At 46.9% G+C, this 12,298-nt stretch overlaps 1 protein-coding gene across 1 annotated transcript in view; it reads left to right on the top strand.

The window, feature by feature from the left end:
* The window catches only part of g2e3 (G2/M-phase specific E3 ubiquitin protein ligase), a 105,596-nt gene that overhangs the window by 40,243 nt on the left and 53,055 nt on the right, over positions 1-12,298 (top strand). The window contains exon 4 of the mRNA XM_086003419.1: positions 10,342-10,443. Coding sequence (XP_085859545.1) covers positions 10,342-10,443 — 102 coding nt within the window. The remainder of the gene's footprint in view (positions 1-10,341; positions 10,444-12,298) is intronic.

Below are 12,298 nucleotides of genomic sequence, written 5' to 3'. Positions count from 1 at the left end.
GTCTTGCTCTTGGTGCGGAGGTGATTCTGGGCCCCTGTCATCGGTTGGTTCATCAGCTTCCGATGCTACTGTTTCTGGGGTAGATGCTACCTGTTTGTCGGGTTCATCACCAGGTACGTATGGGCGAGGCATGGGGTTGACTTGTTCCTGTGACTCTAGGATCTGGTCAGCATAGCGTCTCACGATGCTCTCCCCAACGTCCACTGTGTACATTAGTGGGCCCTGCCATTTTTCTGTTTGGTAGTCGTGGGCCAAGACTGGTTGCCCTACATTGAAGCTCCTTGTTGGCTTCTCATGGATGTGCTGGAATTGCTTACTCTCAACATCTCTTCGTACGTTTGGTCTGAGCAAATCCAGGCGAGATCTTAACCTTCGGTTAAAGAACATCATGGCTGGGGCCTGGTTGGTGACTGCATATGTCTCATTCCGGTAGGCGAACAGGAAATTGTCCACCTTGTGCTGCAGCGGAATGTTGTCATTGTACATAGCCTTTATTACCTTCTTAAAGGTTTGTATGAACCTCTCAGCCAATCCATTTCTGGCTGGATGATACGGGGCGGATGTGCAATGCCTTACCCCATTCTTTTTCAAGAACCTCCGGAACTCTTCGGACACAAACTGTGGTCCATTGTCGGAGAAAATCTATTCTGGCAAGCCATTCCTGGCAAAAATGGTCCATAGGACTGCAATAGTTTTCTCCGTGGTGGTGGAGGACATTTTGATGACCTCAGGCCATTTCGAGTGCGCATCCACGGCTATTAAAAACATTGAGTCCATGAATGGACCAGCAAAATCAATATGCACCTGTTGCCATGGAGATGAGGGCCACTCCCATGGGTGTAGAGGGGCCTGTGGTGGTGCATTTTGGACTTTCTGGCATCCTGAGCAGCTCTTGGTCAGGTCCTTGATTTGTTTATCGATTCCCGGCCACCACACAAGCCCTGGCTAGGCTTTTCATTTGTACCCCTCCCAGATGACCTTTTATGAAGCTCATTGAGCACTCTATCCCTTAACTTGGGTGGAATTACCACTCTGGATCCACACATCAAGGTCCCCCGGCACACTGACAGCTGTTCTCTCCTTGTCGAAAATGCTGGCAACAGTGAGTCGCTATGTGCTGGCCATCCCTTCACCGTCAAATCATATACCCGAGACAGTGTCGGGTCATTTCGGGTTTCCTTTTCGATACAAACGTTAATTACCAGTAGGTATTCAACTATAGTCGAATGGAATATTTCGACAGGATCCACTGCTGGTGCTTCCTCCGCAGTAGGCAGTGGCAGGCGTGATAGCCCATCAGCATTTCCATGCTGTTTCGTGCCCTTGTATTCAATCTCATAGTGGTGCGCCCCTAGAAAAAGTGACCATCTTTGTAGTCGTTGCGCAGTCATCACCGGAACGCCCTTCTTCGGATTAAAAATGGAGACAAGAGGCTGGTGATCAGTCAGCAAGGTGAATTTCTGCCCGTGCAGATAGTGATTGAACTTTTTCACTCCCCACACTAGGCTGAGGGCCTCCCTGTCAATCTGGGCGTAGTTACACTCGGCTGAGGTTAGTGATCGTGACGCAAAGGCTATTGGCCTCTCTGAGCCGTCCGAGAATTTGTGCGACAGCACCGCTCCAATGCCGTAGGGTGACGCATCACATGCTAGCCGAATTGGTAATGCCGGATTGTAATGGGCCAATACCTCTTTCGATGTGATTAGTGTTTTGCTCTTCTGGAAAGCTCGTCTACATTCGTCACTCCACTTCCATGGCACCCCAGTTTGCAGTAGGGTGTTCAGTGGGTGTAGTATTGTAGACAAATTTGGCAAGAACTTATAGTAGTAGTTTACCAGCCCGAGGAACGACCTCGGTTGTGACACATTTTCCGGTGCTGGAGCCTTGACTGCTGCCTCAATCTTCTCTGGGGACTTATGTAACCCCTCTTTATCAATAGCGTGGCCACAATACGAGATTTGTTTTCTAAAAAACTCGCATTTGGGGCGGTTAGCTCAGAGCCCATATTCCTTCAATCTAGTGAGCACCTGCTCCAGGTTGGCGAGGTGATCACTGTCATTTTCGCCCGTGACCAGGATGTCGTCCAAATAACACTGGGTCCCTGGGATCCCTTGCAGGACTTGTTCCATTGCCCTCTGCCAAATAGCCGGAGCTGATGCTACACCGAATACCAGCTGGTTGTATTGGTAGAGACCTTTATGGGTGTTAATTGTGAGGTATTTTTTTGATGCTTCTTCTACCTCCATTTGCAGATACGCCTGGGCCAGATCAATCTTAGTGAAGCGTTTCCCTCCAGATAGCGAGGCGAAAATATCTTCAATCCGCGGAAGTGGATATTGTACGGTGTGAAGGACCGGGTTCACTGTAACCTTAAAGTCCCCACAGATGCGAACCTTCTTTGGTTCCCCAGGCGTGCTGCTCAACGACCTTTTTCATCACAGGGACGATGGGTGTAGCCCACTCGCTCCAGTCTACCTTGGACAGTATACCTGAACGTTCCAGACTCTCCAGCTCTGTTTCGACGGCTGGTCGTGTGTTGTTCTGCCGCAGCGATAGCACTTCTCTGTTTCATATGACATTTCGTTTGTGCCATATTCTTGCGGTCTCTGTTGTTTCTCTGTAGCGCCCCGTGCTGCTGCTTCATATGATACCGCAATGCTGAAAGCCTTTTCCAGCGTACGGTCCTTTTCAGATAAAAGCTGTTTCTGGGTTCCTTCACTTTGAAGCCCACACACAAACTTGTCCCTTAAAGTATCTGCCAGTCCCGCTCCAAACTGGCAGTGTTTCGATAGTTTGCGCAATTCTGTTAAATAATCAGCATTGCTTTCATCCTTATGCTGGTTCCGTTTGTGAAACTTGAATCTTTCTGCTATCAGCAGCGGTGTGGGGTTTAAATGTTTTTTAGTATCATTACTATGTCTTCAAAACTCTCTTCCATGGGCTTCGTTGGGGTTACTAGATTTCGTAATAAACCATACGTCTTTGCACCCATTAAATTTAACAATACCGACGCTTTCTTGTCATCTGACACCTCATTTGCCTTGCAGTACACCTCTATTCGTTCGACATATGTAGTCCAATCTTCGACTTCATTGTCAAATGCGGTGATCCTGCCACTCTTCGGCATTTTGGGTGTGGTTTAAAATGGCGTCTCCCAATGGCTTAAAATGGCGTCTCCCGCGCTTTCCTTCCTCCCTCGCTGCTGCCAACGCCGCTCCCGGCGGTTCTCGTGGCAATGGCGGCGCCCTGTAGGTTTCGCGAGCTTCTCTCTCCCTCCGACGCTGCTCGGCCCCTGAACACCGGCTGCGCCCTGTGCGCTCTGCCCTCTCGCTCTTTCCCCCCATCGACGCTGCTCGGCCCTTTGCTGTGCCACTCGGTCGGGCTCTAGCCCGCCGCTGTCCGGGAAGGGTCTGCGCACTACCTGTTGCCAGCCCGTTTCGCTGGACCACCTCGACTGGAAAGCCAAGCCTGGCTCTCGACAGCCTCCCCCGCAATTCTCGAGTCTCTGCTGGATGACTGGGCGGTTGCCCGTGGTCGACGCCCGAGTCTCTGGCTTTGACCTCCAATCCACTGATCTCCAGGAACGAATCCCCGGGAGGTGATGCAGAGTTGCAGGTAGGTTCGAACCTGCCTTGTCGCCAATGTTACGTCCGTGTATAAGAAGACACAGACTGCGGAGAACGGTACAATAGGTGTTTACTCAACGTGGCTCAGACTGCAACTGATCTGTACAGATTACTACTCAGCGTTATATACAGGTGTGGTCCCTGCCGGTACTACAGTATACATGAGCTGTAAAAAGTAGTTCCCCCCCCCCCTTAAAGGTACATACATTACACTTTGTGCTAGGTATGACTCCAGCCAGTAGAATGTTTTCGCCCCCGGTTCCTATTGACTTCAGTTTCACTAGGGCTCCTTCATGCCACACTCGGTCAAATGCTGCCTTGATGTCAAACATCAAAACATAGGAGCAGGAGTAGGCCATTCAGCCCCTCGAGCCTGCTCTGCCATTCAGTGAGATCATGGCTGATCATCAAAATTCAGTACCCTGTCCCTGCCTTGTCCCCATATCCCTTAGCCTTAAGAAATATATCTAACTCCTTCTTGAATATATTTAATAAATTGGCCTCCACTGCCTTCTGTGGTAGAGAATTCCACAGGTTCACCACTCTCTGGGTGAATGTTTCAATGAGATCCCCTCTCATTCTTCTAAACTCCAGCGAGTATAAGCCCAATCGACCCAATCTCTCCTCATACTTCATTCCTGCCATCCCAGGTATCAGCCTGGTGAATCTTCGCTGCACTCCCTCCATGGCAAGAACATCCTTCCTCAGATAAGGTGACCAAAACTGCACACAATACTCAAGGTGTGGTCTCACCAAGGCCCTGTACAACTGCAGCAAGACATCCTTGTTCCTGTACGCGAACCCCCTCGCTACGAAGGCCAACATACCATTTGCTGCCTTAATCGCCTGCTGCACCTGCATGCTTACCTTCAGCAACTGGTGCACAAGGACACCCAGGTCTCATTGCACTTCCCCCTCCTCCCAATCTATTGCTGTTCAGATAATCTGCCTTCCTGTTTTTGCCACCAAAGTGGATAACCTCGCATTTATCCACATTATACTGACTTGGATAGAGAACTGGTTGGCAGACAGGAAGCAAAGAGTTGGAATAAACGGGTCCTTTTCCGAGTGGCAGGCAGTGATTAGTGGGGTACTGCAGGGCAGATACACTCACTTCTGTGGAATTCAGCTCCTTTTGTCCATGTTTGGACCAAGGCTGTAATGAGATCGGCAGCCGAGTGGTCCTGAGGAACCCAAACTGGGCATCAGTGAGCAGGTTATTGGTGAGTAAGTGCCGTTTGATAGCACTGTCGATGACACCTTCCATCACTTTGCTGATGATTGAGAGTGGACTGATGGGGTGGTAATTGGCTGGATTGGATTTGTCCTGCTTTTTGTGGACAGTACACGCCTGGGCAGTTTTCCACATTGTCGGGTAGATGCCAGTGTTGTAGTTGTACTGGAACAGCTTGGCTAGAGGAGCAGTTGGTTCTGGAGCACAAGCCTTCAGCACTATAGCCGGGATGTTGTCAAGGCCCATCGCCTTTGCTGTATCCAGTGTGCTCAGCCGTTTCTTGATATCACATGGAGTGAATTGAATTGGTTGTAGACTGGCTTCTGTGATGGTGGGGACCTCGGGAGGAGGCCGCTTTTTTTAAAATTCATTGATGGGATGTGGGCGTCGCTGGCTAGGCCTGCATTTAGTGCCCATCCCTAATTGTCCTAGAGAAGATGGTGGTGAGCCGCCGCCTTGAACCGCTGCAGTCCATATGGTGTAGGTACACCCACAATGCTGTTAGGAAGGGAGTTCCAGGATTTTGGCCCAGCGACAGTGAAGGAACGGCGATATAGGTCCAAGTCAGGATGGTGTGTGGCTTGGAGGGGAACTTGTAGGTGGTGATGTTCCCATGCGTCTGCTGCCCTTGTCCTTCTAAGTGGTAGAGGTCGCGGGTTTGGAAGGTGCCGTTGAAGGAGCTTTGGCAAGTTGCTGCAGTGCATCTTGTAGATGGTACACACTGCAGCCACAGTGCACTGGTGGTGGAGGGAGTGAATGTTGAAGGTGGTGGATGGAGTGCCAATCAAGCGGGCTGCTTTATCCTGAATGGTGTCGAGCTTCTTGAGTGTTGTTGGAGCTGCACTCATCCAGGCAAGTGGAGAGTATTCCATCACACTCCTGACTTGTGCCTTGTAGATGGTGGAAAGGCTTTGGGGAGTCAGGAGGTGAGACACTCACTGCAGAATTCCCAGCCTGTGGCCTGCTCTTGTAGCCACAGTATTTATATGGCTGGTCCAGTTCAGTTTCTGATCAATGGTAACCCCCAGGATGTTGATAGTGGGGGATTCAGCGATGGTAATGCCATTGAATGTCAAGGGGAGATGGTTAGAGTCTCGCTTGTTGGAGATGGTCATTGCCTGGCACTTGTGTGGTGCGAATGTTACTTGCCACTTGTCAGCTCGAGTCTGATATGGATCATCCACTCGGCACTACTGGCTGAAGATGGTTGCAAACGCTTCAGCCTTATCTTTTGCACTCATGCTGGGCTCCACCATTATTAAGGATGGGGATATTTATGGAGCCCCCTTTTCCCGTTAGTTTAATGGTCCACCACCATTCACGACTGGATGTGGCAGGACTGCAGAGCTTTGATCTGGTCCATTGATTGTGGGATTGCTTAGCCCTATCTATAGCATGCTGCTTCTGCTTTTTAGCATGAATGTAGTCCTGTGTTGTAGCTTCCCCAGGTTGGCGCCTCATTTTTAGGTATGCCTAATGCTGCTCCTGGTATGCTCTTCTACACTCCTTATTGAACCAGGGTTGGTCCCATGGCTTGATGGTAATGGTAGAGTGAGGGATATGCCAGGCCATGAGGTTACAGATTGTGGTGGAATACAATTCTGCTGCTGCTGATGGCCCACAGCACCTCATGGATGCCCAGTTTTGAGCTGCGAGATCTGTTCTGAATCTATCCCATTTAGCACGGTAGTAGTGCCACACAACGCGATGGAGGGTGTCCGCAGTGTGAAGACGGGACTTTGTCTCCACAATGACTGTGTGCGGTGGTCACTGCTACCAATACTGTCATGGACAGATGCGTCTGCGACAGGTAGATTGGTGAGGACCAGATCAAGTAGGTTTTTTCCTCGTGTTGGTTCTCTCACCACGTGTCGCAGGCCCAGACTGGCAGCTATGTCCTTCAGTAGTGGTGCTACCGAGCCACTCTTGGTGATGGACATTGAACTCTCCCACCCAGCGTACATTCTGTGCCCTTGCTACTCTGTGCTTCTTCCAAGTGGTGTTCAACATGGCGGAGTACTAATTCATCAGCTGAGGGAGGGCAGAAGGTGGTAATCAGCAGGAGGTTTCCTTGCCCATGCTTGACCTGAAGCCATGAGACTTCATGGGGTCCAGAATCAATGTTGAGGACTCCCAGGGCCACTCCTTCCTGACTGTATACCACAGTGCCGCCACCCCTGGTTTGTCCTGCCAGTGAGACAGGACATACCCAGGGATGGTGATGGCGGAGTTTGGGACATTGGCTGAAAGGTATGATTCTGAGAGTATAACTCTAACTGTCAGGCTGTTGTTTGACTAGTCTGTGGAACAGCTCACCCAATTTTGGCACAAGTCCCCAGATGTTGGTGAAGAGGACTTTGCATGGTTGACTGGGCTGGGTGTGACGTGTCTGTAGCCGGTGCCAAGGTCGATACCGGGAGGGCCATCCGGTTTCATTTTTATTATTTTGTCTCGTAGCAATTTGTTTCAACTGAGTGGCTTGCTAGGCCATTTCAGAGGGCAGTTAAGAGTCAACCACATTGCTATGGGTCTGGAGTCACACATAAGCCAGACCAGGTAAGGGCAGCAGATTTCCTTCCCTAAGGGACATTAGTGAACCAGATGGATTTTACGACAATCCAATATTTTCATGGCTACCATTACTGATGCTAGCTTTTTATTCCAGATTTATTTAATTAACTGAATTTAAATTCCCCAGCTGCTGTGGTGGGATTGGAACTCGCGTTTCTGGATCATTATTCCATGCCTCTTGATTACTAGTCCAGTGACCGTTCCCATACATTCAGATTGAACTATCTTTAAGGGAATATGGCCACTGCACCATCGCACAATTCGCTTTTCAATTATTTGAAGTTGTTCAAGGGACTCTTAGCTCTTCTATCTTTTGGTCCATTGGATAAGGGACTGCTTGAGGTTTGTCAAGTCTGGGAGAGGCTCAAACTGTCACCACATGGTTTTCTTTCATTCTAATTATTTCAAACCATCTGAAGACTTCAGAATGTCTTTTAGATAGGAACTGCACACTCGAATCCTCAAATTCTTTTTACTGCAGTCCTGTCTGAATACTTTTGACCAGTGGTCATAGACCATTCCCTTCATAAGCAATCAGGATAATTGTGTAATCTGATTCCCACACCAAATTGGTACAAATGCCTTGTCTGATAATTTCACAGGTTTACAATTTTACAGGTTTACTCTTGGGGGGGGGGGGGGGGGCCCCCCCCCCCCCGATCCTGAACACAGGGGCCCCACAAGGTTGTGTGCTGAGCCCCCTCTACTCCCTCTTCACCCACGACTGTGTGGCTGTTCATGGTTCCAACACCATTATCAAGTTTGCGGATGATACCACGGTGGTAGGCCAGATCACCAACAACGATGAGTCAGCCTACAGGGAGGAGGTCCAGTACCTCAAAGTGGTGCGCCGACAACAATCTGGCCCTTCACATCAAGAAAAGCAAGGAAATCATTGTGGACTTCAGGAAGTCTAAAGGCAGAAGACACACCCACATCCAAGGGGCTGTGGTGGAAAGGGTGGGCAGCTTTAAGTTCCTCGGAGTCCACATCACGGAAGACCTCTCCTGGTCCCTCAATACCTCCTCTTTGGTGAAGAAGGCCCAGCAGCGCCTATATTTCCTAAGGAGGCTGAAGGGATGCAACCTGTCACCCTGGATCCTCTCTAACTTTTACCGCTGCACAATAGAGAGCATCCTGACGAACTGTATCACAGTGTGGTATAGCAGCTGTACCTCCTATGACCGGAAAGCCCTGCAGCGGGTAGTCAAAACTGCCCAACGCATTACCGGCACCCGGCTACCGACCATTGAGAACATCTACCAGAAACATTGTCTACGGAGGTCATTGACCATCATCAAAGACCCTACCCACCCCAGCCACAGTCTGTTCGCCCCCCTGCCATCTGGGAGACGCTACAGATGCATTCGCACCCGCACGACCAGATTTAGGAACCGCTTCTTTCCCAGGGCTGTCATCCTACTGAACTCTGCTAATAAACTCTAAAGCCTGCACATCTGTCAATGCACTTTATTATGTTTATGTTTATGTTTATGTTTATGTTACAAGCCAAATGTATGTTAAATGTCTTAATCAAAATGTACACTCTCGGGAGCCGCAAGCTTACATTTCGTTGTACTGCACTTGTGCACTAACAATGACAAAGTTGATTTATTATTATTATTATTATTATTGGTTGTCCTAAGTTGAAGACGAAAGAGGGAAATAACTTGCATTTATATAGAGCCTTATCACAGCTCTCCAATATAAGAGCTTCACAAACAGTAACTTACTTTTTGCTGTGCATCTCGCCGTAACGTAGGCAAGATCCCACAACAGAAATGAGATGAATGACTAGTAAACTATTTTTGCTGGTGTTGGTTGAATGAAGAATGCTGGGTTATTGTTTTCATACTTGTCCAGATAAATGCTGTTGGAAAACTTGTCTATATTCCACTATATAGCACTGGTAACCGGACTGAGACTGGGAATTTCCAGGCTTAACAATTTTGAAATCGGCAATGCCCAAGTAGACTTTCATATCTTGTTTTTTCTTTGTGTCTTCACTCCTTTGACATTTGTACCCAATGCTGTGAGATGTTGGTTAGCTAGCAGCCTATAAGTTAACCAAGAGTCGCATAAGTCGCACAATGAATGCAGAGGACTTCATCTACATGCAAATAATCCATCAAATTACAATGCTCAATTTATTTTCATCAGTCTTCCAGGAAATTGGAGGCTGAATTATCTGGTTTCTTCGATAAAACTTGAATCTTGCTCTAATAATGGCCGGCCTCTGAATAAAATGGTATTGGCAAATTTCTGCAATTCATGTGTTGTCTGTAGGAGTAATAGGATTTTCAAAGGCTATAAGATTTTTTAGACTGGTGAGATTTTTCATTCCAATGATGGTTAGAAACTTGGAAGTTGAATATCCCCCTCATCACATTTGCAAAAATAAAACATTGTGTAAGCTATATTTGAATCAAGATCCCAGAGCACCTAATAGGGTGTTCCATCCTCATCACCATTTGGAATATACACAATCAGCTATAAATTCTTTTATTTTTCTTAGAGTAAACAGACACTCAACAACAATATTTTTCCATTGGAAAGTAATGTATCTTTATTGATTACTCAATTCAACATATACAAATTTACCTGTCTATTCTGACTCGTGGCATTGTTCTGATCAATAGAAGCTAATACAATTATTCTGTAATTTATATAACTAAAACTACACTGAAGTAATTGTTAATCAGCCTGCCATCATATTTTCCAATATATCACATCCAAAGATATTGCAGTTATCAGCTTGAAAAGGCAGTAGTCACTGTTAAGTTTTAAATAAGGTATCTGATTTTTTTTTTTTTTTTTGAGATTTTGTTTTGCATTTTACTCTGGTTTTGTTTATTTACTAAAGTCATGAAATTGGAGTAATTTGAATGTGTATTTTGACACTTGGTATAGATTATGTCAAGTGGCTTATATCAACGTGGGAAAGAGAATGAAGGAATTTATGGATTTCTAGCTGCGGATATCCAAAAGGAGGTCCGTAGAGCTTCAAGAATGGTATGTAAAAGTTACTATTTTTATGAACTTGAATTTCTTCCTCGTCACTCCATTTCAATTACACATGTAATGATCTTTTAGCAAACAGAGTTCATTGAAACTCCTAATGTTGCTCTGGGATTCAATATATAGGTTTCATTTTAATGTACCTGTATTGAGCACTATCTATTCTGTCATTTCTTTATTGCAATGTCAACTGTATCTCTGCCTCAGGAGTTGAAACTCTTTATATCTATCTGCATATAATTCAGGTTATTGGTCAAATTGGCTGATCATCAGGCAAATTCATTATTTGGTCAAATCTGTTGATTTCATGCTGTGTTTTGAGTTTCCAGTATTCTCTGATTCAAATCTTCAGTGACTTTTTAGCAAGGTGAGTGTAAACTTAAACTAACATGGGATTTCTCTGAATCTGAAAATGGGGTCAATATTATATTTCGTTCTTGGGTTTCATAGCATGCTTTCAGCAATTGGAACAGTATTCTTTCACCTTTCAAGAACCTGCACGCAAATGTGTTTCTATCTCCCTTCTGTTTTCTCTTGACCCCCCCACCCCTTCAGGGCCCTTCTCCTGTCTTCTTTCTTTCCTGCCGCAGTCATGCTTGATCACATTTCATTTCTCCCCTCTTGGGTACTTTGCCACCTCCATCCCTATCCCAACCCGTTACTACTACTCTGCCCTCCTGCCGCCATACCAGACTTGAATCCCTCTTGAATATTTGCACAGCCAAGCTCTGTGCCTTTCTTGTGACACTTGTCGCTGCCTCCTTACGAGCAGCAACTACTGTCCTCGCTTGTCGACCTTCCCACCCAGCATACCTGCTGGGAGCTAATCTCGCAGATCTCCTCGTTTTGCTCCCTCCACTCTTAAGTTTCCCCTTGGATTGCCGCCCCTCTTCACATTGCCCTTCGGAATGCCCGTCTACTCACGACCAAGGCCCTTGCCATCTACAACCTAATTGTAGACGATTGCATCGACGCCCTAGTTTTGACTTCATGGGCGACAATGCCTTTCTTCTTACTAAAGCCTCCCCGCAGGGCTAAACTGTCCAATACTTGCGCCTCCCAAACTGCTGCAATGCAGTGTGGCCCTTGCCACCAAATCGCACCTTGATCATACCTTCTTCCCCTTAAGACCCTCCTTAAAACCCAGCTCTTTGACCAAGTTTTTGATCACCTGTCCTAATATCTCCATCTTTGGCTTGGTGTCCATTCTTGTATGATTACACCTCATGTGAAATGCCTTGGGGCATTTTGCTATGTTAAAGGAGCTATATAAATGCATATTTTGGTTTTTTTCCTCTAAGATCACCACCTTTCCAGGCTGAAGAACCAAAGTTTCACTGATGTTTCTTTATAATGCAAACCGTTGCCACTGGGGATCAGCTTTATGGCATTTCTCTGCATTGCCGTCAGCAGTTGAATGTCTGTTATGTCTTGGCAACCAGCAGTGGATGCAGTATCCAGTCTGACTAACACTGTACAATTTGATCATGATGCCATCTGACTTATATTCTACTGTTTTGGCTATGCAGTTCAACATTCTAATGGTTTTGTTGACTGTTCTGTATTGGATGGACAGGTTTAATGTGGAGGCCACCAAAACTCCTACATTTCTTTCAGTTTCATTGGCCCAGAATTTGCAGAAGGCGTTCGCCACTGGTCCCGAAGAAAGCTGCCCACAGAGATCGCAAGATTTCTGTGATGAGAAGTTTGCCTTTTTTGATGATCGTGATTTCAGCGCAGTGTAGTGGTAATTCCCTAGTGCGATCTGCAGTGATGTCAACAAGTTGTCTAAGCAGCCAATTGCATTGCAGAATTCTCATAGCCAGGGAACCAGGAAATGAGGAGCTGC

Source organism: Somniosus microcephalus, chromosome 12 (assembly GCF_052327205.1).
Source record: "Somniosus microcephalus isolate GS21.2 chromosome 12, FLI_Smic_1.0, whole genome shotgun sequence".
In the NCBI taxonomy this organism is placed as follows: domain Eukaryota; kingdom Metazoa; phylum Chordata; class Chondrichthyes; order Squaliformes; family Somniosidae; genus Somniosus; species Somniosus microcephalus.
This window is presented reverse-complemented; position numbering and strand designations above follow the sequence as displayed.